This window comes from Lepisosteus oculatus, chromosome 18 (genome assembly GCF_040954835.1).
Source record: "Lepisosteus oculatus isolate fLepOcu1 chromosome 18, fLepOcu1.hap2, whole genome shotgun sequence".
NCBI classification, from domain to species: domain Eukaryota; kingdom Metazoa; phylum Chordata; class Actinopteri; order Semionotiformes; family Lepisosteidae; genus Lepisosteus; species Lepisosteus oculatus.
In genome coordinates, this window is record NC_090713.1 from 12,767,123 (window position 1) to 12,793,038 (window position 25,916).

General features: G+C 48.8%; 2 protein-coding genes across 2 annotated transcripts in view; one reads left to right on the plus strand and one right to left on the minus strand.

Annotated features, from left to right (window-relative positions):
* The window catches only part of LOC107076077 (NACHT, LRR and PYD domains-containing protein 12-like), a 703,435-nt gene that overhangs the window by 239,520 nt on the left and 437,999 nt on the right, over positions 1 to 25,916 (plus strand). The window lies entirely within an intron of this gene.
* The window catches only part of LOC138223953 (latent-transforming growth factor beta-binding protein 3-like), a 47,142-nt gene that overhangs the window by 15,869 nt on the left and 5,357 nt on the right, over positions 1 to 25,916 (minus strand). Inside the window, exons 3-14 of the mRNA XM_069180132.1 lie at positions 25,576 to 25,707; positions 23,267 to 23,395; positions 21,765 to 21,884; positions 21,005 to 21,049; positions 16,743 to 16,865; positions 16,513 to 16,635; positions 12,167 to 12,286; positions 9,921 to 10,049; positions 7,400 to 7,570; positions 5,772 to 5,855; positions 4,875 to 5,003; positions 1,064 to 1,201 (exon numbers count right to left, since the gene is read on the minus strand). Coding sequence (XP_069036233.1) covers positions 1,064 to 1,201; positions 4,875 to 5,003; positions 5,772 to 5,855; positions 7,400 to 7,570; positions 9,921 to 10,049; positions 12,167 to 12,286; positions 16,513 to 16,635; positions 16,743 to 16,865; positions 21,005 to 21,049; positions 21,765 to 21,884; positions 23,267 to 23,395; positions 25,576 to 25,707 — 1,443 coding nt within the window. The remainder of the gene's footprint in view (positions 1 to 1,063; positions 1,202 to 4,874; positions 5,004 to 5,771; positions 5,856 to 7,399; positions 7,571 to 9,920; positions 10,050 to 12,166; positions 12,287 to 16,512; positions 16,636 to 16,742; positions 16,866 to 21,004; positions 21,050 to 21,764; positions 21,885 to 23,266; positions 23,396 to 25,575; positions 25,708 to 25,916) is intronic.

Here is a 25,916-nt window from a genome sequence, read left to right on the forward strand (position 1 = left end):
CCTGTGATGGGACTGATGTCCCGTCCAGGGTGTGTGTGTGTGTCCTGTGATGGGACTGGCATGTCCAGGATGTGTGTACGTGTCCAGTGATGGACTGCTGTCCCGTCCAGGGTGTGTGTGTGTCCTGTGATGGGACTGCTGTCCCGTCCATGGGATGTGAGTGTGTGTGTATCCTGTGATGGGACTGCTATTCCATCCAGGGTGTGTGTGTGTCCTGTGATGGGACTGGCATGTCCAGGGTGTGTGTGCGTGTCCAGTGATGGACTGCTGTCCCGTCCAGGGTGTGTGTGTGTGTGTGTGCGGGTGTCCGGTGATGGACTGCTGTCCCGTCCAGGGGGTGTGTAGATGTGTTTGCGTGTCCAGTGATGGACTGCTGTCCCGTCCAGGGGTTGTGTTGGTGTGTGTGCGTGTCCTGTGATGGGACTGGCATGTCCAAGGTGTATGTGCATGTCCTGTGATGGACTGGCATCCCGTCCAGGTTGTGTGGGTGTGTGTATGCGTGTCCCGTGATGGACTGGCATCCCGTCCAGGGTGTGCGGGTGTGTGGGTGTGTGTACGCGTGTCCCGTGATGGACTGGCATCCCGTCCAGGGTGTGCGGGTGTGTGGGCGTGTGTACGCGTGTCCTGTGATGGACTGGCATCCCGTCCAGGGTGTGCGGGTGTGTGGGTGTGTGTACGCGTGTCCCGTGATGGACTGGCATCCCGTCCAGGGTGTGCGGGTGTGTGGGTGTGTGTACGCGTGTCCTGTGATGGACTGGCGTCCTGTCCAGGGTGCGTGGGTGTGTGTACACGTGTCCAGTGATGGACTGGCATCCCGTCCAGGGGGTGGGTGGGTGTGTGTGTGTGTGTGTGTCCAGTGGTGGACTGGTGTCCCGTCCAGGGGGTGGTCTTACTTTGTGCCCTGTGCTTCTGGGACAGCCTCTGAGGTGCTGTGGCCCTGACGAGGAATAAGCGTCTTTCTGACACTTTCTAAATCTCGAAGAGCCGCGCCGCGCTGCTGCAGTGTACCGGCCAGGACCGGTCTGCTGCCCTTCAGAACAGGACTTCACCCCTTGCCACGTACCTACGACCGCGGGCATCACACACTTCTTCTTGGACGAGTCGGAGGCCCAGGGGGGGGTGCAGGTGCAGAAGAAGGAGCCCCTAGTGTTGACGCAGGCCCCGTTGGCACACAGCGACTCGTCGTGGCACTCGTCCACGTCTGGTGGCACAGAACAGCGCCCGATCAGGGCAAGCTCCCCCTCTTCATCGCGGCACCGCAGCAGGGATAGACCCAACTCTCGTCGGCTGGGGGGGCAGGCCTGCATCTCAGGCTACCCGTGACCCCCAGCTTAGTAAACGACGGTGGGCTTTTAAGTGACGTTTCAGAGGCGTGCCCACCACCAGTGTTTTGTTTTTTTCAGCTAGCCTAACCTTGCTCATATACAGCACATAGGTGTTCAAAAAGAGATCTTCGACACAGCTTTTAATCATACAAACAAAAAAACGACATGGCCAAACGTTTTGCCATTTCAAAAGCCATTTAGCTGGGCAGAGTGGTTGGCATGGCGGCCTTGCGGACTGGGGTACTGTCTGGGTGGAGTTTGCATGTTCTTCCTAAGTTTGCATGAGTTTCCTCCTATAGTGCAAAGACATCCTGGCTGGGGGGTTAAGCGGCTTTGGGAAAATTAGTCCTGGTCTGAGTGTGTGTCTGTGTCTGTGTGCGTCCTGTGACGGACTGGCATCTTATCCAGGGCGTTCCCTGCCTTGTGCCTGTCGCCTGCTGGGATAGACTCTGGCCCCCCAGCGACCCTGAATTGGATTGAGCCGTTAGCAGATGGAAGAATGGCCGGAAAAGCCCTTTAATTTGCGAGAGTCCCCAGCACAGTGCCAGTTGTACCTGTTGGTTTACGCAACGAAGGCAGACGCGAAAAAATAAAATCTTCGTCCCCTGCATGATCGCCCCAGACACTCAGACGACAAGACAAGAAGAAAGGCTTGTTATCCGTCTCTCTGACTGGACTTGTCAATGCTCTCCCCTGCTTTTCCAGTTACTATCATTTCCAGGTATGGAGACTGAGACCGGATAATCGCTGAGCTACAAACTGCATTGCCTTCGAGGAACGCCCGGAAGGCAAAGAAAAAAGCTATTTTCCTTTTCGGAATCAAAAGTTCACCTCATTGACCGTTCGCCTGGTTAACTAGTTAACGATTTGGCTGTTGTGACCTGTGCGGTAGTGAGTTGTTCGTTTTTCTGAGGACGTCATCCAGCTGTTTCTTGAAAGAGGTTCAGCTTCAACCACATGGCTGGGCAGCTTGTTCCACACTCCCACCACCCTCTGTGTAAAGAAGAGCGCTTCCTGTCCTGACTGGAGGATCTCTTCCAGCTGTTTCTTGAAAGACGTTCAGCTTCAACCCCATGGCTGAGCAGCACGTTCCACACTCCCACCAACCTCTGTGTAAAGAAGAGCGCTTCCTGTCCTGACTGGAGGATCTCTTCCAGCTGTTTCTTGAAACAAGCCAGGGTATCCGCTTCAATCACACGGCTGGGTAGCTTGTTCCACACCCCAACCTCCCTCTTTGTAAAGAAGGGCCTTCTGTCCTGACCGGAGGATCTCACCCAGCTGGGTCTTGACAGCAGCCAGGGTAGGGGCTTCAACCACAGGGCTGGGCAGCTTGTCCCACACTCCCACCGCCCTCTGTGTAAAGAAGGGCCCCCTGTTTTCACTTTTAAATGCGTTCCCACACAGCTTCCACTTGTGCTCTCTGGTTCGGGTTTCACTCTTCAGTCGCTGACTGAAAATCAGCTGCGCTATGGAAAGTGGGGGATACCTCAGCCCAGCTCTGGGGGTGCTCAGGCAGACAGGAGCCTGTGCTTGGGAGCAGGCAGTCAGAGTTGGATAAACCAGCAACCAACAAGCTCAGGATGATGGGATGATACTCTTACTGGCTGAGCTGATCAGCTGCCACTGAGGTAGACTGTGCAAAACGACTGCCCTTGCGTGAGACGTGTTTGATTTGATCTGTCCTCTTTTTGATTGCAATCGATGAAGGGAACTCGTCTCCGTCTTAATTCTATCGGAACCATTTAGTGGCTTAAACAGCAAACGTTTCTTCTGCAATGCTCCAGTGATTTACAAGGCAAACTCGCCACCGTTGGATGTCTGCTCCAAAATCTGGAAAAATATTCCCCTTTAATTTTGTTTTCCCAATTTGGGGTTTTATTCTGGAGGGCTAAGAAAACTGTGCCAGGACACCTGATTTTATAAAGCCTCACGCAGGATCTGTCTATGAGTCTCAATGTTTGTATCCGAAGGAGGAGACGGGGAAAAGCCCTGGGAAAAAAACTGCGGCACTCCACACAAGCTACAACTTGCAAAACTGACTTTCGAAGAAAGAAAACTGAATGTTGTTTGTTGTTTTGTTTTTCTCATTTCTGTTTTGGCTGTTTCTTTCTAGTGTGTGTAGTGAGACAAACATAAAAACAATCTGATGGTTCAGACCTGGTGCCCAACGTGTTCCCTTGAATTCAAGCCCTGAACCGAGCCTCTTCCAAGTTTAAGGGGAGCTGCAACGCCATTTTTAAATTTTGAGGTTAGAAAAGGTCGGCAGTGATGAGTGCATTTCAAACTACAGTGAAAGTAAATTGTGCACAGTAACTTGTAAAACCTCCTGTTTTCATCATTTCCAGGTCTGCTCAGCGCCATGTTTCTGCGATTCAGAACGAGGCAACAGGACTTCCGGTGAGGTGAAGCGGCCCTGTGACCCTGTAAACAAGCAGGCTTGTGAATCCAGCTCTTCTAATCCAGTAAAAATACTGCTCTCCTCTCCCAGACGGTTTCACTGGCAAATACTACTCACTGGTGAATTCTGCCTGCAGATCACGCTGGAACATTTATGCGGTGAAATGTCTGCTGCACAACCTGTACTTATTCGCTTATACATCTCAGTACATTAGTCATCACAGGGACTAGTGAGCAGGAAGGGCTGCTTCAAGTCGCAATTCTCATGAACTCTCAACAACATGGCAACCTTACAGCACTTTCACAAAGTTTATGATTGTAGACTTAATTTGGAATTTGTCATTTTTTTCTAGAACGTCAATGAATTTATTGCGTTCCGAGATTTAATAAACTGGTGTGAGAGGTTAGGACTGCAGCTCCCCTTTTATGCAAGACGTATAAAGGTGGAAATTGCCTCTAGACTGCTAAGAGTGGGTGACGTTTGAAACAGTTTTCTCTCTCTCAGGCCTCTTTGAGGTAAAGGCACTGTCTGGTACCATGTTGAGAAACCACTGGTCGGGGCCAGGGACGAGAGCGAGAGTTCAAACCTCTTCCTTCCTGCTCACTAGTCACTGTAAGCAAATGAGAAACGTGGTCTCCTAACAATGTTAATTATTATGAGTGTGTTTTAGTTAGTCGGCGGGTTGCTCTTTTATTCCAATGCTTAAAAGTACCTAAAAAATGTGTCGCCTTGTATGAGCCAGTTTGATGAAAATATTTTACTGCTAATATCGTAGTGAAATTCGCTTGGTCTAAAGAATGTTTACACTGTTAATAGGGCTGTGTTTGCGTCAATAGAAGTTTTGTTGCCTTGCTCTGAAGCACAGGCAATGACAGCAATATGCTGTGACGCATACTGTGAAACTTTCCATCTTTTTGGATGTAAACTGGAGCTTGTACACCTTCTCGTGTACTTGGTAGTTTCATAGTGGTTTGACATGCATTCGTCATTGCTGAAGCGTCATAACCCCAAAATGTAAAAAGAGCTTTGCAGTTCCCTTTTAAGATGACCTCTATGCGCCCTCTTGTGGCTTTGGGTAGAACTACCAGCTACATCTCACCTACCTCTGACTAAAGCTCAGACAGGCACCACAATAGAGAGAACTGAATTACCAATGCACTCCAGCAGGTTACTGTCGTAGTAGAAGCCTTGCTGACAGTAACACTCATACCCAGGCTGTGTATTCACACAGTGGCCTTCTTTACAGATCTCTTCCTTGAACAGCACACACTCGTCGATATCTGGTAAGACACAGAGAGAAACCAAAACACCCAGCAGGAATGAGACAAAGCATTCATGTGAGAAGAGAGAGCCTGAAACTGCACCTACTGTGTGCCAACAGATGCCCATGCCCTCAGGAGAGCTTACTCCCCTGAAGTGCTCAGTTTGGCAAAAACCATTAAGATATGTTTAATAATAATATTAATCGACTCAAAGCTCTTTACAGGTAATAAGGATCCACTCCACCACCAGCAGTGTGTACCCCCACATGGATGATGCGCCAGAACGGTCCCCTCACCCCAGCTCTCAGTGGGGAGGAGAGCAGAGTGATGGAGCCAGTTTTTACAGTCTATTGTCCCCGTCACTATGCTGGGACATTAGGACCCACACAGACCACAGGGTGAGCGCCCCCTACTGGTCCCACTAACACCTCTTCCAGCAGCACCTTTATCTTTCCCAGGAGGTTTCCCAGTCAGGTACAGGCCAGGCTCACAGCTGCTTTTGTTTGAATACAATTAGACTTTGCATTTTCCACCACAATGCTGGATAAGGGTGGCTGTTGTTGTTGACAAGCAGTTTATTGAAGCACTTATGCGGAGAAATTAAATCTGCAGGATCTCTATAGTGCACTCCGACAATCAACATGTTGGGCACATTAATTACATTAAGTAATACATTTTGTGCTGTCTAAGACAAAACAAACAAAAAAGCTTGTATCGGAGGGGGAAGTTCAGCTGTATAACAGAAATAGGGGTGTGTATGTATCTCTTGTTTTAGCGAGAACCTACCTCTGTGCGCTGGCAGCCCATACTCTGTGATGCTCTCCTCGATGTAGAAGCCTCTTCCAATCGGACACAGGGAGTGGAACTCCGCTGCGGAAAACAAGCATCGGAAAGGAGCTTCAGGGAAAGAACACGACGGTGTCACAGTTTAAAGCACTGCTGCCTCGCAGCGCTTGGGCCCTGGGTTCAGATGTGGACCTGGGGTGCTTGTCTGGGTGGAGTTTGCATGTTCCCCCTGTGATCATGTGGGTTTCCTCCCACAGCCCAGAGACGTGCTAGTAGGTTAACTGGCTTCTGCCCTGATATGAGTGTGTGTATGTGTCAGTGTGTGCCCTGCGATGTACTGGCTCTTGCTGGGATAGGCCCCAGCTCCTCTGTGACCCTAAAATGGAAGAAGCTGTTTAAAAAAGGATGGAAGGCTCATTAGGGTTCACACTGCTGGTCCAGATGTACACTGTTTTTTTTACTGGTTACACACACCTTTCCATAAGTGAATTGTTATTTCACCATTCTATTATTATTATTATTATTATTATTATTATTATTATTATTATTGTGTTCCAGGATGACTGAAACAAACACCTTAGACCGTTAGACCGTTCCCTTATGTCAAGCTAGCAGGCAGCACAACGACTTTCTCTGAAACTAGATGCTGGAATTTATATTCTCCAGGTCCATATGTTCTTCTGCCTTGTCCTGTGCTGTGCCTGTCCTCGATCTATTCATGAGAACACTGAGGGTATGCCTGTTCATACAAGCAGGGTCTCAATGTCTGCAAAATGAATGATTTAGTCTGTCCACTGGGGGGTTTGGGCTGGAATCAGAGCAGAGCTGGATAAAAATGAGACAAAGGTTGCTCATTTCAATGTCCAAATGATCTTGCACAGAAGATATGAATCTGAGATGAATCTGTAGTAGTTTCTGAGCTGCCCAAGTACCAGCAGCTCAGCCTGCACTGGAATGGACGCTCCAGGTTCTGTGTCAGCTGTGTGGGGAATGACAGTTTTATTGCCCACTTCATTACAGTGGGGCATGCTGATCACAGAGCAGAGAGAGAGAGAGGGATTCACGTTGTTTATTGTAGCTGATTACTACACATTTGTGATTGCTGTTGTTTGTTTTAGTTGATCAGTATTATTTTACTTAACTTAAAGCCAATGCATTAGTGTTTTGTTATATAAGAGCTTTACTTATGTCTTTTAAACTGAGTACTATACTATAAACTGCAGTAGATTATGTGGTGGTATAAATGACTTAGACTTAGGTTCTCTGCACCAAACCTTCGGGAATGTCTAGACCCTGCTATACCATTCTTTTTTATGTGACTGGGGTGACTGATCCTGCTCAATGATGAACAGAAGTTTAAATAGAAAGAATCACGACTAGATCTAATTTAGCAAAGTTAGAAAGCTTTGATACTGCCTAGCTTCAGAACCAATTTAATTAGGCCTCATTGCTTAGTATCAGTCTCTTATCTTTTTGCACGTTATTGGTGGAAATAAAGCTGCACTGACGTTTGAACTGATAAGACTGAATTTAATATATTTCCCCATTCATTTTAAAGGCTTGTTGCAAAACTGGACACACACACAGAAGTGGGCTGAGTTAAGGGTGGGGGGAGTAGACGGTCGTACCGGAATTGTGGATGGGACAGGGGTAGATCTCGCACCTGTCCCCCCAGCCCACCCCGACAGTGCAGCAGCATTCCTGCTTGGTGATGTTGACGGCCAGGACACTGTCGCAGAACACTGTGTCGTCCAGGTTCAGATAGCACTCCTTCTTGTCGTCGTCGTCCGTCTCGATCTCTGCAGAAGAAAACAGGAGTTTGTCATGCTGGCACCCCCCCCATGGATCACCACTGAGCCCCCCAGCTAGCATTGCCACAGCATCCAGAGGAGTTTCTACTGGTTGCAGGGGTTATCTGATCCGACAGGAAGCCTGTTCCACCTGTCCACCATTTATGACCCAACCCATCTCAGGTGGAGCAGGCTTCCTGTCGGATCACGTAACCCTGGCAACCAGTACCTGGGCTCTGTTATAGAATATAACTTATAGAGTTCCCAAGCTTTGTGTTCCCTTCCGTGTGTTACTCTATTGGCTTCCTAGCCTACCTTTGTCTCAATTTCACCTTTCCACTTGTGCTTCGCTCTCGAGTCTACTTGGATTTCATTCTTCCTTTGTTAGACCACAACTCTGGACTGTTTGCTTGCTCGTATCCACTGTGCTGCATCCTCGAACCGCTGCTTTCCCCCCCATATAAGCAGCGGCCACTACAAAGCTGGCTAGCTTGCCTTCACTCGTGACCTCCTTGTATAAAAGCATGTTCTCCAGCTGCCCATGGTCTGAGCAGTCCTTGTTTCCTCTTGCAATTCTGTGCACTCGAAGCAAAGGTCTTGGTTTCAGAAGGAGAAGATTTGTTTCAGGGAGTCTTTAGCACTGGATCTGGTGAGGATCCTTTTAGCGGGGTGTAGCAAGGTGCCTGTTTATTCCACCCCAACCCACAAGAGGGCACCCATGTCTTCTCAATTCTCTGAACGTGGTTCCTCTCTTAGTGAGCAGTGGTACGGAAACGACATCACCAACAACCTGCCAGCTCATCTTTCCTGTTAGCGGGTGGAAAATCCAACACTTGATTTCCCAGCTAATTGCTTGGAAACGCATAGATCCAATGCATGATGAATTCCCAGCTAATCACGTTTAAAGATACGGATCAATTCAAATGCTGATCCGTTACGGAGGTGATCTTAGAGAGCTGCGATAAAAAAAATCTGCAAACACTTCTTCTCACAAGGACCAGACCAGAGTTTTGAGCTTACTGCTTTCTTAAAGGTGTAATGAAATCTGTACTTGGGTGCTGGAAGTCTTGGGATTTTAAAAAACAGGGACACATGAGAGTGGCTCAGCTGATGAAAGGCAGATCAGAGGATGCAGGCATTCCTCGAGTGGTTTAGATCTGGACAGCATCATTGTGACTGGGATTCTCCCCAGAATCCAGGTTACACCACAGGGAGAGCTTTGTTGGGGCTGAGCCTTCTCCATAGGGAAGCAGCTTCTGTTGCTGTTAGCTTGCAGTGAAGACAGCTCCTCAATTCAGTGCTTCGCTCTACCGGATTTGAAGGCTGATGGTGGCCTGTTTGTTGAAGGACATCAAGAGGAGGTCTTTGTCATTCTTTTGGAATTCCAATCCATGACTGTTAGTATCTAGGTATAACAGATCCTCCTGTCACGTAGCCCGCTTCCTGAGGATTCACACACATTAAACCCATCTTCTCTCAGATATTAATATGGGAGGTACTTACTGAGTTTCGGACCAACCTGATATCTTACCCTTCCTGCCCGAGTTAGGTCCTCAACCTTCGCTGTTCCACTTTCCCTGTTACATCTTGATTAAATAGATTTTTAAATCACTGGCAGATCCTGTTTGGCCAGAGGACAAGACTTGAACTTCGGTCATCTGGCAGTTAGAAACGGCAACCTTCAGTTTTAATTTTCCTCTTTACTTGAACAGTCTCCGTAAATGCCCCTTGTTGTGCCTAACCTGAGATATCACTGTTCTATCTCCCTGGGTGTGGCCACTCTCCGTCTGGTTTTGTTCCCCTGGTTCACAAGAAAAATCAGCTCCCTTAAGGTGCTACTGAATTCTCTCATTCCCATGTGAGGAATGCGCCCCGAGACACTTCTTTGATTCTCAAGAGTTGACACGTTGGCCCAGCTGTATGAGCCCAGCTCATCACTGCACTCCTTCGTGTCACATCAGGAATGCCCGACAAAGCCGATAACTGTCGGTTACACCTCTCGGCAACATTCAGCTTTTTGATGACCCGGCCACTCCGCCATGCCTTATGGGATGGGTAGCACCGAGTGATGATGTCATGTGTTTCGGCGGGTCACCGTTTAACCAAATCGCCATGAAGGCCCTGGCTGACTAACGTTCCTCCTACCCCTTTGGCAGAATGCCTACTGCTCAGGGAATCCCTGCTACGGCAACTCAAGACCCAGGTTTGATTCAGCGTTGTCTGGGCCTAAGGACCCATGGTGTGTTCCGAGTGAATACATTTACTGGTTGAGTCCTGGCTGCAAAATAAAGAAACAAAAGCCAAAGAAACAGCGGGGAAGGTGGCAGGTCTTTTTTCGCAGATCACAGATGTAATCTACCTTCACAGCTGTGCTTGTCCTCTGAGCTGATGAAGCCCTCATGGCACAGGCAGATATAGTTGCCCTCCACATTCTGGCACAGCCCGTTCGGCTGGCAAAGACTCCTGTCGTGGGCGCACTCGTCGATGTCTACGAGGGGACAGAAATAACATGAAGGCAAGGCTGCCAAGATTTCACCTTTACTATGACCAAGAATATATATATATAAAAAAAACAGATTTCCTCAAAGCTGATCCAGACCTTACAAGCAAAGGAGGCAGAGAGTCTACGTGGCCTCCTCTTGTCTCTAAACATCATTGTTCGGCCACAGAGCCGTACAGATCATGGACTGGAAACCGGATACGCATGGACCTTGTTTCAGAATATATTAACGCAGTTAAAGATCTGTACTAGGCTGAATAAAAACTCATTCCACGCTGAAAGGGAAAGAAAAGAGACAACGTTTCGGCTGTGGAGTCTTCTTCGGGTGTCACATACACCTTTACCTGTTCCTGGACAAAAAGCAGTTGCTACGCTATGGAGGGTTTAGGATATTTCAGAAAGCTGCACAGTGTGACAGGAGTTCAGGAGGCCTCCAGTCACTGGACAAAATTTTGCTACCAGAAAGACGGCTTCTCTTTTCCTGTCTTAAAATCCAGCAAGCCAAGCAATTACCCTCCCCCCCCCCCCCCAATTAAGACTAAGCTAAATTTGTATCAATCCCGAAGTCAGCATTCTTAGGGGATCAACAGAGGAGACCGGACCAATGCTGAGACAGTAATTAACAAAGAGAAGAAAGAAAAACAGGAGAAGGATCAGGACCACAAGAGAGCAGACCTCAACTGACAGACCGTAAGAACGGAACACCAGTTAATCTGAGCACTAAACTCTAGGCTTTAGGTAAGGGACTGTTCTCTTATCAATGTGTAAATACCGATTTCTTATAGGTAGATAGGACTTTATTGATCCTTAAGGGAAATTGATGAGTGATCGTCTCTCGCTTGTTTAGTGATGTCAAGTTTGGAGTCGGGAAGAGGTTCCCCACTCATTTAGCATCCATTTGAGGAAGAAATTTAGTATTGAACAGGATCTTTACTTTATAAAGAACGACATCCCCCATTTTCCTATATACAGTATTCGTGCCTCACTACATAAGAGGAACCCGATAACTCGTACTTTTATTAATATCTAAACAAAATAGATGTAGATGTTGTGCTTTGGGGTCTGTAAATTATTGCAAGCAAATATTAGTTTGTTTTTTTTACATTTGCTGCCTGGTTTCTTCGCCCTGCCAGACAGAAAAGAAATCATTTGCCGATAGGCCTTCCCGTTTCTTCATTCCTGACCAGAGGGAATGTGCAGTTCTTAACTTTTTAAGGATTTGCTTGACAGGCAAACCTTAGCCAGCAGCCCGATTTTAATCTGCTTCTCTCTTTTTTGATGCCCTACATGAAATTACTCACACCCCCTAACCCATTACGATACCTTCTGATGGATGATGAGGTTCCAGAAAACAAGAGCAGGAAGGGAAGTTTTATTTGTGCTGGAAAATGGCGGGCTTTCACAGGAAATAATAATAATAACTGCTTACACTTTTCTGGACACTCCCCTCAGAGCTCTTTCCAGGTCATGGGATCCCCTCCACCCCCAGCAGTGTGCAGCCCCACCTGGATGTGGCGCCAGTCCGCTCCCCACATCCCAGCTCTCAGTGGGGAGGAGAGCAGAGTGATGGAGCCAGTTCAGAGAGGGGGGTAATTAGGAGGCCATGATGGGTAAAGGCCAGGGGGGAAATTTGGCCAGGACACTGGGGTAACACCCCTACTCTTCTCCAGAAACACCCTGGGATTTTTAATGAGCACAGAGAGTCAGGACCTCGATTTTACGTCTCATCCGAAGGACGGCGCCTGTTTACAGTCCAGTGTCCCCCGTCACTATACTGGGGAATCAGGACCCACACAGACCGCAGGGTGAGCGCCCCCTGCTGGCGCAACTAACACCTCTTCCAGCAGCAACCTTAGTTTTAACCAGGAGGTCTCTTCATCCAGGCACTGACCAGGCTCCCACCTGCTGAGCTTCAATGGGGCTGCCAGTTATGAGTTGCAGAGCGATATGGCTGCTGGCTTGAAATGAACATTTGGACTGGGACATGCTTTCTCTGCTGCACTACAATCACCGTGTCGGACACTAAGCTCAGGGAGACGCGGCCCCTGTGCCCGCTAGTGTCACTGGTGATTATATCTCCTGACCAATGGCAAGCACCAGCCTACCTTGGCAGAGACGCCCACTGACCAGCTGGAAGCCCTTGGGGCACTCGCACCGGTAGGAGCCCATGGTGTTGATGCAGCGGCCCCTCTGACAGTTCGAGGGTCTCTCACACTCGTTGATGTCTGCATGGGGAGGGGGGAGGGGGGGGGAGAAGCCAAACCTGTCAATCTATCAATCAATCAAAGTTGATTTATCAAATGCACAAACAATACAGCATGCAGCAGTAGTTGCTGGCAATGAAATGTATTTTCGACATGCTCAAAGGGAGTGGTATAAATCAGAAAATGAAAGGTTACATAATAATAGATAATAATGCAATAGAAATGGAATAAAATAAACTCAAGACAGAGCTCAATATACATAGAGCTGCAATGCGTCCAGGGTGTATGCAATACATTATGTCTAAGTAGTGCAGCAGGCCGAATACAGTGAAAACTGTGTGTCAATGTAGCCATTACAGGTGATTTGCTGAAGGTGACTGCAGCTCGGCTATTTAGCAGTCTTATTGGAGGTAGAAGCTGTTCTGTAATCTGTTAATCTTTGACTGAATGCTTCGATACCGGACGGTAGGTAATAATAATAATAATAATAATAATAATTGCTTACACTTATATAGCGCTTTTCTGGACACTCCACTCAAAGCGCTTTACAGGTAATGGGGTTCCCCTCCACCACCACCAATGTGCAGCATCCACCTGGATGATGCGACGGCAGCCATAGTGCCCCAGAACGCTCACCACACATCAGCTATCAGTGGGGAGGAGAGCAGAGTAATGTAGCCAATTCATAGAGGGGGATTATTAGGAGGCCATGATTGGTAAGGGCCAATGGGAAATTTGGCCAGGACACCGGGGTAACACCCATATTCTTTTCGAGAAACGCCCTGGGATTTTGAATGACCACAGAGTGTCAGGACCTCGGTTTTACGTCTCATCCGAAGGACGGCGCCTGTTTACAGTCTAGTGTCCCCGTCACTATACTGGGGCATTAGGACCCACACAGACCGCAGGGTGAGCGCCCCCTGCTGGCCCCACTAACACCTCTTCCAGCAGCAGCCTCAGCTTTCCCAGGAGTCTCCCCTCCAGGTACTGACCAGGCTCACACCTGCTGAGCTCCAGTGGGGCTGCCAGCGGTGAGCTGCAGGGCGATATGGCTGCTGGCATTTCAAGGCTGAGAAAGGAAAAGGGTCCCATCTACCTCACTGACTTTCTGCTTTTTCAGACTTCACCCCTTTCTTTATGATCAGGTCAGTTTAATCTGCTGCAGGTCCCCAAACTACCTGCTCTGGGTTCCTCACTGGAACAGCCAGACAAGAAGTTTTCCACTGAGACCTTTAAAGGATCTTAACATCCTTCTCTACCAACAAGCTGCTCAACTCCCAGTACTATAAACTGTCTGATTTCCCATCTTTTTCCTTCTTAGTCATTTTCAAGCTCCTTGACTTCTCTTTTAGCTTTTTTTTGTAATTTCTAACTGTGTGGTTTTGCGTGACGTTAATGATCCCTGGCCTCAAAGGAACATCTTGCGGATGACCGAATCCCACTGGTCTGGAACAGAGGAATTTAATTTCTCCAAGCGGTGCGTTTTTCTAGTTGAAGCGGTGCAGTTATCCTACGTAAATTTCATTTGTGCCCAATTTTTTCACGGGGCTAAGCATTTTCAATTCAACTCCAAATACTTTATTCATCTCCAGGAGGGGGTAATTTAAGCCGCAGGCATGCAACAATGACTCATTCCACATAAAATAACATTACTAAGAAAATATCAAATAAAAAACAGCCAACAGACCATAGAAAAGTTGCAGGTGGTGCTTTTGCCTGTATAGAATACCCGGTACCATATGGGGTTGGATTCAAACTGGGCCCAATCCTCCCGGCATAAAACTGGCGCCACATCCACAATGCCGACATGCACTGCAGATCTTGAGCAACCCTGGGAGGGACGTCACCCTTAAAATATCACGTCGAGAGGGCTCATCGCACCCCGTTATTAATATACTGTATACTGTTGCGTAGTGTCAAAGAGTATACTGTATACTATACTGTAAACAGGCGTTGTCTTTCAGATGAGACGTAAAACCGAGGTCCTGACTCTCTGTGGTCATTAAAAATCCCAGGGTGTTTCTCAAAAAGAGTAGGGGTGTTACTCCAGTGTCCTGGCCAAATTTCCCTCCTGGCCTTTACCCATCATGGCCTCCTAATAACCCCCCTCTCTGAACTGGCTCCATCACTCTGCTCTCCTCCCCACTGAGAGCTGGTGTGTGGGGAGCGGACTGGCGCCTCATCCAGGTGGGGCTGCACACTGGTGGTGGTGAAGGGGATCCCCATTACCTGTAAAGCGCTTTGAGTGGAGTGTCCAGAAAAGCGCTATATAAGTGTAAGCAATTATTATTATTATAATCATTATTATAAAGAGTCAGTTTTGAAGGACATGCCGCAGTGATCTCACAGCTTTGACAGTGACGTTCCTGGCAAAGACTTGCAAACCACCCCCCACCCCCCCCCAAAAAAACAAACAAAATCTCCACTTCTTTTCTTTAAAAAACACAAAATAAATGAACCGAAATGGCTAACTGGCCACATCAGAACTAGAAATCATTTTGGAAACAGTATTAAAGTGACATGTTGATACTGGGTGCTATGTAAGGGAAATTAATTCTAATGCTGTCAATGCTACAGCTTCCCGGGGGAAAATACGGCACCGTGAAATTGAGGAGATCTGTCCTTTTCTTGGAAAACCTTCTTGATGGGACAGTCTGCCTCCTCACCCCCATCTTTCTTTGTACAACTGTCTGGTAGAGGCCAGATGCGCAAAACCTGCACTTGAAATTTGCCAGCAGCCATATCACCCTGCAGTTCCCCACTGGCAACCCCCCCCCTGAAGCTCAGCAGGTGTGAGTGTGGTCAGTACCTGGAGGGGAGACTCTTGGGAAAATTGAGGCTGCTGCTGGAAGAGGTGTTAGTGGGGCCAGTAGGGGGCGCTCACCCCATGGCCTGTGTGCCTCAGTATAGTGATGGGGATACTATACAGTACTTTAAAAAGGCACCAATAAGACATAAAAATCATTAAAAATCCCAGGGCGTTTCTCGAGAAGAGTAGGGGTGTAACCCTGGTGTCCTGGCCAAATTTCCCCCCTGGCCTTTACCCATCATGGCCTCCTAATAACCCCCCTCTCTGAACTGGCTCCATCACTCTGCACTCTTCCCCACTGAGAGCTGGGGTGTGGGGACCGTTCTGGTGCACTATGGCTGCCGTCGCATCATCCAGGTGGGGCTGCACACTGGTGGTGGGGGGAGGGGATTCCCATTACCTGTAAAGTGCTTTGATTGGAGTGTCCAGACAAGCGCTATATAAGTGTAAGCAATTATTATTATTATTGAAATGATTTGATCATGAGATACAGATGTTCTCTAGGTGAGAATTAAACAGAGATTGTGTCGGGAAGCTCAGGGCTGGTGCCACAGCTCGTTAATCAAGCAAGTTCTAAAACAAAGGAAGGAGGCATACTCACACGAATATTTTTATTCCACAAGTGAACATCCCTGACTAATACAAGCTCTGAGTGTGTGGCTCATTCTTCCTTTTTAATTCTACCTTGCTCCTGGCTGTTGTCCTAACTGTCTTTACAGACATGGTAAGGGTGTAACACTAGTTAAAGTGCAGGATAATATTCTGAGTGCAACAATAATATTGATAGACAAACTTGAACAATTTCAGACAGTGAAATGTTTTAATCTGATGATGCATGCATACGTTGAATACCCCCAATGCATTCCTAGTTTTAATCTGATGATGCATGCACACGATGGTATCGAAATCTCCAGAGATGTCTGACTTTTATGGGTTTACGGTCAAAGACTGCACAAGACGTGTTAACTAACATAATACACCATTTCGGTTCAGTCCAAAATGTTGTTCAGGAATGTTGTTCTACTGTTCTATGTGTGCTATAACTTCTCCATATGAACTCTCCATTGATAATGCATTTAAACGAAAAAAAAACAGTGTTGGTGAATTCTACAGGTACATGCTATAACCCACAATTAGCAGTTTTGGTGCCAAACTACCCAAGCAAACTGGAAAAGTACCTAAATGCAATGGGCTGATGTCCGGTTATGATCGCTTGGAATGAAGCGAAGACTTTTACCTCTATTTGAATGGGTATTGTAATGGGTGTCGCTTTCGCAGGTGTTTTGCTTCTGAAAAAGAAATTCGGGCTCTAACTGCGCTCGTAAAGCTGGGGATGAGGGTGTCTATTGTCGGGACTCGTGCTTTCTTTCTCCCAGGTTATTTAGGCAGAGCTTTGCTGAAACGTGGTGAGAACGGGACAGGGCAGAGGGAGGCCTACCTTCGCAGTGGCTGCCCTCCTGCGTGGGCTGGTACCCGGGGTAACACTGGCAGTGGAAGGAGCCTTCGGTGTTGATGCAGTGCCCGTTGGCACAGAGCCGGGCATCCTCGCACTCGTTGATGTCTGTTGACAGGGAGCACAGTGGTGGTGGTGGGGGTGGGGATGGGAGTCACGGGCTGGCACAGACCATCACCACGGCGGGAGGGGGGGGGGGAGTGGGCGGATCTCACCTCGGCAGCCCTTGCTGTCGGACTCTGGGACGAAGCCCTCGTGGCACAGGCAGCGGTAGGTGCCCACCAGGTTCTCGCAGTGGCCGTTGGGGCACACGCCGGGGGTCTGGCACTCGTTGATGTCTGCAAGATTCCAGCAAGGCGAGGGTTAACCCGCCTGTTTCCCCCCGCCCCCCCCCATGATTCCCTTCACCCACCCCGAAGAGAAACGTCAACCAGCCAAAATGTCAAGAGATCCGAGTCCAAGCCACCTGCCAATCCACCACATCAAACGCAGAACCACCTGGAAACATAACTATATTTTCTAAAAATATAGTTAAATATATAATAATAAAAATATTTTTATCATATTTATCTCTTTTATCTTTAAAAGAGGCTTCTTAAAGCACTTGACAGTAATGGGAAGAAAAGCACACAGCTGGAGGAGAGAGCAGGATTAGACAATTAAAACAAAGGTTTGGAATACAGCAGGAAAGCAGAGGGACAGACACAGAACCCGTTAAATCAAACCCTTCTGAAGGAGAAGAAGCTGTGAGTTTGGATTTGAGGGAGTTTAGAGAAGGTGGCTCTCCGATATCCTTGGGGACAGAACTCCAGAGCTCTGGAGCGCAGCAGGAGAAGACCCTGTCATCCAAAATATTTACTTAACATTAGTTTGATTTAAATGTATATGGAAATGTTTCAAATATACATACTATCATGTACAAAATTATGTAAAATTATGTCTAAGACAGTTAACATTAATGTCAGTTTTCATGTCTGAAATTTAAGATTAAAATATCTAAAATTATACACTATTGTTTCTACTTTTCTGCAGTATACTGTAGAACACTTATATTTTCTAATGGTCTTTTTTCATATAGATATAGATACGTGTTTAATACTGCAATGCTTCTGAAGTGTCCCTCTGCAGACATGTTCCTGCCGATTTTATCAGCGATTGTCAAATTGTGAAAAATGAGGAGATCTGACTGGTTACTTGGATAAGTGCCCGTAAGACAGTAAGGATGAGCGGTGGAATGGAACTGGCTGGGGAACTGGCCCTCCTTGAGGGCTGGAGTCGGCCTATCCTGATGAAAACCGTCAATCCACGCCCATCATCCTTGTTGAAAGAGCAGCCCATTTGTGATTGATTAAAATCATCAGGAAAAATAGGATATACACCTTCCAACTGAACAGGATAATTACTAAATTAAGCACCTTACATTGGGCTTTTATAAATTTTCAAAAAGTCCATGTATTTTGACATATATACGTTATTAGTATATTGACTTCAGTGGGACACTTTTCCGATCAACAGTGCAAAGGTGCTCCTTTAACTGGCAGAGATTAAGCAAACAGTGATCAGGAATAGTCTGTAAAAATGGTGGCGATGCACAGTGTTAATCTGCAGGAAAATGACCAGCGTAGACAGTTTATTCAGTACGCTGGTTTACGTTGTGCAAACTGTTTTTTGGCATCTCCTTTTGACCTACTCCCAGAAACATCAGCTGAATTGATAACTAATCCCACTTATAAGAACATAAAAACAATCTAAGTGAGGAGATTGGCACTTTTGCCCCGTTAGGTTAATGAATCCCAGGATCTCCTCCAGCTGTCTTGAAAGAAGCCAGGGAACCGCCTTCAACGGCATGGCTGGGTAGCTTGTTCCACGCCCCCACCACCCTTTGTGAAAAGCAGCGTCTCCACACCCGGCACTGGGCAATAAGAGCAGCCCTGGCCCGGCAGACTTTGCAATAAATGTACTATGGTAGGAACACTAGAGTCAAAAAGCCCCGAGATTATTATCGAGGGAAACGTGCAGAGGCAGTGTCTGGCTGAAAAAGAAAAGACCCTTAATTTACGAAGAGAAAGACGAAACCGTCGGAAGAGCCCAGCGTCCCACGCCATGTTTCAGACAGCTCCCAGCATCCCCTCGAAACAGGCCACGTCTATTCTACAGAGGAAGGAAACAACGTTACTGCACGTGCTGGCTGCTCCGCATTCCCCTGGAGAGAGAAGGTTATCCAGCACCCTGCCTCCTCCCTCCCGCTGGATTGCACTCACTGGCCAAAATATTAGGAACCCCCTCAACGGGTTCGGGCTTCGGCAGCAGGAACAACCAGAAATGGACTCGAAACACTTGCCGCCCGATGTTCCCCCGCAGGATCCCCTTCAGTCCAGGTTGTGAGGAGTGGGGGGTTGGACTGCCGGCCCGCCTGGATCCCGCTGGGGATCAAAGTCCGTTTTACCGCTCCTCGAGGCCCAACCACACCTTGCCGGCCACCGTGGGTGCACGGCAGGGCCCGGCCTCCTGCAGATATACCCTTCCCGGATTCGCAATCCAGTCGGGTCGAAGCCGGGCAGAGCGGGGGGCGACACCAAGCCCGAGGTTGGCATGTGCGGCGGCCCAATTAGCGCCGTGCCGGACCAGGATGGCGAGACGAAATCGAGCGAGCGAGCGAGCCTCTCCCTGCCCCCTGCCCAGCTACCCACTCCCCAGCACCCGCAGCTCAGCCTGCTCAGGGTAACACACCGGAGCCAACGCTCCAGGTTCTGTGTCAGCAGTGCTGGGAATGACAGGCCGGAGACGACTTTGCAGGCTCTCTGACAGTTTTATCCTTCATTACAGTGGGGCGTGCTGATCACAGAGGCAGAGAGAGACTGCAGGCATCCGCTGCACAGCAGAGGAGGGATTCATGTTCTTTATTTTAGCTGATCACTATCAATTTGTGTTTGCATTTGTTCGTCTCAGTTGATCGGTTTTATTGTGCTTATCTTAAAGCTAACGCATTAGTACTTGAATTATCCGATAAGGGAGGGTTTCCGATGTCTTTGAGCCAATCAATCTATATACTGCAGTACACGATGGTGTAATTACGGTACAGGGGGGTGAATTTGGCTGTTCGCAACAGTTCACTGCACCGGACCTTCGTGGTTGTGGAGACCCTGCTGTATCCCAACACTGCGGACAGCGAGCGCGGGGTGTCGCCCGTATCGGAGCACATCCATCCGCTTCTGGAGCGAGACCTCCAACCCCCCCCCCAGCTAAAAGAGAAACCAGCCGAGAGAGGTCAAGAAAAGGCCACCCGAAACCCAGAAGGCGGAGTGTGTGCATGCAGACCCCAGCGCAGGAGCCCAGCTGCCCCCAGCGTGTCAGCTTAGAGAGGGAGACCCGGCCCGACCGAGCAGGTCCCGACGCAAACTGGCCACCCCATTCGTCACACGAGCGAGTTCAACCCGCCCGATACGTGCATCGTGGGATTGCTCAGCAACTGCCTCGTCTTCCGCCACCAGCAATGACCTACTGTATGAATCACACTCACCTCTTCAGGCTGAATAACTTACTGGATCATTTTTCTTTATTAGCTCCTTATCTGCGCAGCACTGCGGCACAGTGGTCAGCATTGCTGCCTCATACATAGCTCTGGAGCCCTTCAATTCTGGCCTTGTGGTGCTGTCTGTGTGGAGTTTGCATGTTCTCCCCGTGTTCCATGTCTCCTAAGGGGGCTCCGATTTCCTCCTGCACTCCAGAGACATGCTGGGAAATGCCTTGGCTTCTGGGAAACCGTGCTCTGGTGTGTCTGTGTCTGTGTCTGTGTCTGTGTCTGTGTCTGTGTCTGTGTCTGTGCTCTCTCTGCACTGCGAGCGAATCTCACAGTCTTGTGCCTTGGTCTGAAAACCTCACGCATTTGCGTCGTGTACTGGGTTGACTAAAAAAAAGCGATGAACGGAAAATTGTGAAATTGTTGTGGAGACGAGCGATTCCATTAATTAAGCCATGTGTTTCCGTTCCTGAAAAAAAGGGGGAACTATCGATATGAATAATGCGCTATTAATATTTTTGATGGAAAATTTCACGCATTAGGGATTTGGACCCCGGAGAGCTGCGTTGGTCATCGATGAAGAAAAAAAACACAGAGAGTTTCCTCGCAGCTGAATCACTGGGTCACAGACAAATACTGTGTACCTTCGTCCCCCTGTCACTTCATTTTCAAAACGCGTGGGTTTCCTCCCACAGTCCAAAGGCATGCCGGGAGGTGAACTGGCTTCTGGGAAAAGTGGCCGTGGTGGGGTGTGTGTGTGTGTGCCCTGTGATGGACTGGTGTCCCACCCAGAGTGTGCCCTGCCTTGCACCTGTTTCTTCCCAGGATAGGTGCCAATGTGCCACCTTCTTAATATTCCCAAATTCCTTCAAAAGCTGCCATGGGATGACCAGTGTGCACCGGGGGGGAAGGGGGGGGGCGGGAGGCAGGCAGGGAGCTGGATCCGAGAGTACGTGCCTGGACTCCGCTGGGTAACGCTCCGGCTCGTGACACTGTGGGCAGCTGCAAACAGATGCATACGTCAGTGCCTGTCCAGAAGTGCCGTCACTACAGCAGCAAGAGAGGAATGCCCACCCACCTGCTGGTTTCCATTCCAGCTGGGCCTAATGGGGCCTTAATGGAAGTAACAGCTGGGTTGACGGGTGTCTCTGCAGGTTTTCTACATAAGAAGTGACTTGGCTTTTGAAAGGCAGTGGATAAAAGCCGGACCTCCGACGCATGACAGGGCAGAAAGGGGTTCAAATGGATCCCCCTGATTAAGTCACTTCGGGGCTGAAATGAAAACCCGGCAGGTGTGAGTGCTAGGGCTTCCTAGATCAGGATTGGGGAAAAGACGAAAACGGCTGGATTCCAGCTAAAGGAGCAGAGGGAATCATCTGGATTGCTGCCGTTGGCTGCGCCAGAGGAGTTCTGCGATGTGGGCAGTGAGGGTTCTGCGATCCGGGTATCAGTAAACCAGAGATGAGCATCACCAGCTGGTAGGAACAGCCTGCCATCCCGTACTCCTATATCCGACTGGGCCAGTGCCCGTTCTTAGCGACTGCTCAGCCCTCTACCGCAAAACGCGATCTGACTTGGCCTTTAACGATGCAGAGCAGCTCTTCATCTGTCGGCTCTGCTCTCACACCAGGCTGCCGAGAAACAGGAGGACGAGAAAAAAAAGAAACAATTTTGGGGGTCCGGGCCTCGGACAGTCGGGATGGGGGGGGGGGCTCACCGTAACAGATGCCGTCCTTGGCGCGGTGCCCGGGGGGGCAGGGTACACACTCGTAGGAACCAGGCGTGTTCTCGCACTGCTCGTTGGGGCAGGTGTGGGGGTCCAGACACTCGTCGATATCTGGAACCACAGCAGAGGGAGCATCTTCGTTAAAACTGGGGCGGGGGGACGACACACCGCTGCCCCCTCTTCGAGCTTTCCTGAACCCCGTCTTTGGAATTCGCCAGGTCGCGGAGGAGCAGGGCGCCTCCGATCTCGTGCTTATACTGGTAATAAATGTTAAAAGTGGCTTCTGAAAGGTACTTTACAGTAAGGACACAGTGAGAGGAGACTGCAGGATTAGACAATTACAGTGAGGTTTTGGAATACAGCAGGAAAGTAGAGGGACAGACACAAAGCCAGTTAAATTAAAACCCTTCTGAAGAAGGAGGAGGTTTGGAGTCTGGATTCGAAAGCGCTCAGGGGAGGTGACTCTCTGCTACTCTTGGGGAGAGAACTCCACAGCTCTGGGGCGCAGCAGGAGAAGACCCTGATCTCGCGCCTATACTGGTAATAAAACTTTAAAAGTGGCTTCTGAAAGGTACTTTACAGTAAAGACACAGTGAGAGGAGACTGCAGGATGAGACCATTACAATGAGGTTTTGGAATACAGTCGGAAAGCAGAGGGACAGACACAGAGCCAGTTTGCATTTGAGGGAGTTTAGAGAAGGTGGCTCTCCGATATACTTGGGGACAGAACTCCAGAGCTTTGGGGTGCAGCAGGAGAAGACCCTGTCGCCCCCAGAGTGTAGATAGGCTTGGGGGACAGACAGGAGACCAGAGTCTGAGGAACAGAGGCTGTGAGGTGGGGAGGAGGAAGACAGTAACTCAGACAGGTACAAAGGTGCCAGGCCATGCAGAGCTCTACAGGCGAGCAGGAGGATTTTCGAAAGTGGACACGAAACCCGACAGGAAGCCAGTGCGGGGACTCCAGGACAGGAGTGATGTGATCACTGGCACTCGGACCTGGTCAGGAGTCTGGCTGCCGAACTCTGGGCAGACTGGGGTTTGCCCAGTGTGGATTTAGAAACCCCAGTGAGCAGAGCATTCCAGTACTCAATTCAAGACGAGTCCAACGTGTTGACCAGCTTTTCAGCAACAGTCGAAGACAACACAGGACGTAGTCTGGCGATACTGCTAAGGTGGGGGAGGGGGGGGGGGTGATGTTTTTACAATATTTTGCACATGCAGATGAAACGTCACCCCCTCAACCCCCCACCGAGGTCTTCAATTTAGAATGAAATTCAAGTACAGCGGCGTCCGCAGACTGGGTGGTGGAAAAACGTTAAATTAGATCAAAAGAAAAATGAGAAGGAAGAGATGAATGAGAATGCTAAAGAGAAATAAAGCAGAAATGTGAGCCAAACCGAGAATGAGACGGCGACGAGAGAGGAAGGGAAGCGTGTTGTTCTTGTTCAAGATGGCGGAGCGGCGGGGGGGTTGTGAAGGGGGGGCTCGCTTACCCTCGGAGACGGGGTGCCGGTGGGACTTGCTCTTGTAGCCCTCGTAGCACTCGCACCTGTAGCCGCCGGGCAGGTTGACGCAGCACCCGCTCTCCCCGCAGGGGTTGTGCTTGACGCACTCGTTCATGTCTGGGGGGGGGACAGAGAGGAGATTCAGAGCCGTCCGCTGTCCGACGACTGGAAATCTCATAAAAACAAACTACCGATTTCGGCAGCGCATCCGTGAGAGGAAAAAAAAACCAGCCCGTTGTTTCTGCGTTTGTAGAGGGGCTTCGCCGCGTATTGAACGCGCCTGCGAGACGTATTTCATCGGGAGTTAACGAGAAAGTTCTGTCCAGGTGCCTGATTGTGGGGGTGCGTAGACACCCCCCCTCCAGGGGGGCACTTTCACTCCGAAACGTGCAAAAAGAGCGGGAAACGCCGATGGAATGAGGTCGAATGACGTGACGCACTTGAAATTAGTCTTCATGGCCGAACCATGTGATGGATGGGGCGCCCGTCGCTGCGATACCTCTAGTTTCTGGAACAGCGGAGCGTTTCAAGATGGCGTTCAGGGGGGAGGCTTAGGAGGAATTGTGAGTTTTTCCATGACCTGAATGTTACGTTATGACATTATTTATTATAATTATAATATAGGTGGGTAGCTGCATCAGCATGCGTAGGCTGCAAAGGAACAAGTGATTCCAGGCTGAAAAAACTTAGAAAGAGAGCACAACGTTTCGGCCGTGGAGCCTTCTTCAGGTGTGAGAAAGTTACCTTTGCCTACTGCCCTGTCTTTCTCACACCTGAAGAAGGCTCCACGGCCGAAACGTTGTTTTCTTTCTTCTTTTCAGTATGGAATAAACCTATTACTTGTTCCTAATTATAATATATTATATAATAATGTAGCACTATAGGGTTCAGGTAGGCACCCTCACCACTGCCACCTCAGGTCAGCCCCCCAAAATCAGGGACTTGAACCCGGGCTTCTGGCATCACTCAACAGGGACCCAGCCTCTTGAGCCAAAGGGAGATCTCTCTCAGGCTGGCGGCTGAGGTCCCTGCTATCCACAGGGAAGGGTGGTGACGTCACCGCGCTGGTAAGCCTTTGTTCTCCCGCTACTTTACCTTTGCCTACAGCCCTGTCTCTCTCACACCTGAAGAAGGCTCCACGGCCGAAACGTTGTGTTCTCTTTCTTCTTTTTTTCAGCAGGGAATAAACCTATTATTTGTTCCTTTGCAGCCTACGCATGCTGACGCAGCTACCCACCTGAAATGTTATATGAATGTTGACTACAGAAATATAAGGACGTAACAGTAGTTGTTTAGACTTCGGTAATAATTTAAGAACAGCTAATAAGGTTGTTTTTTTTAAGTTTAAGAATTTTGATATGAGTAGTACTGGGAAGAGAAAAGACAGCGCTGGGTCGTCGAAAGAGAAGTCTAAGATACCTCCATCGTGTATGTATAGCACTACAAGAAAATCAATGGCAACTAATGAGAAAAGCGAAACAACTGGAGGTGATGTGGGGAAAAAATAATGGAGATGCACTCGTACGTACGCAAGAGGAGCTCCAGACCAACGTCTCGGAGTAGATGTAAAACAGTTGGAATTGAAGGTCTTAAAAATAGTCCATGGACTGTGTGTTTAAAGAGGTTGAGGAATTGAAGAATTAAGTTTTGAAATGAGTAAATACTGAACAAGAAAAGCAGATTTAAAGACCTTGAATTGGGGGGAAAAAAGTTTGTAGTACAGCTGCTACAGAGACGTATGATTATTGATCTGGAGTACCTAGAGAATGCTGTTCCAGCTCGTTTCTCGTGAGTCACTAGTGTGTCCCTCCTTTGTGGGGCCCTAAAGATTTCGTAGGCCCCCAGTCTCTGTGCCTGTGGTGCCTCATGGGAAAATCCGGCGCTGGTTCTGCCATGCAGTAGTTTCCGTTTTACGTTGTCGTGCAGATTTGTTTTTATCGTGGTGTCAGTGTAAGAAAAGTTTTAACTGACCTCTGACCCCCACAGGAGTGTTGTGGTGTCTGGGGATGGGGTTTTTCTTTTTTTTTCTCTTCATTTGTCCCCGATAAAGTTTGATAACCAGCCAGGGTTATCATGTTTTTTTTTTAACCTTCCCCGAGTGAAGGAAAGCTTAGGCTAGGAAATTAGTTCAATTGTACTGGAGGTTGATAGGCTTGCCGGCACAGAATACTTTTAAGACGTACTTTAAAAGTTTTGTTTTTCGTTGAGTATTTGTGACGTTTTCCTTCTTCGAGAGGGATGGTTTTTCCTTGGTGTCTAAGGCCCCAGGTGGTACCTAAGGGACACCCCCCCCTTACCTGCACAGGTGCGCTTGCCAAGGTGAATCTGCAGCTTGTAGCCATGGTTACAGCGGCAGGTGTAGGACCCGCCCGTGTTGATGCACTGGCCCCGCCCACTGCCGCAGGGCTCCTCCTCGCACTCCTTGTCGTCTGAAACCGAGAAGGCCTCCTCATTTCACCACAGTTAGTGCCCCCCCCCTCCGGTGCAGTCAAACAGGCAGGCATCTAGTGGGATCTTTCCTCTTACTGGGTGTCCTGGCCAAATTTCCCCCTGGCCTTTACCCATCATGGCCTCCTAATAATAATAACTCTTCAGGAGGTGGTCACAAGCTCCACTACGCCTAACGGGAGGGGCAGCG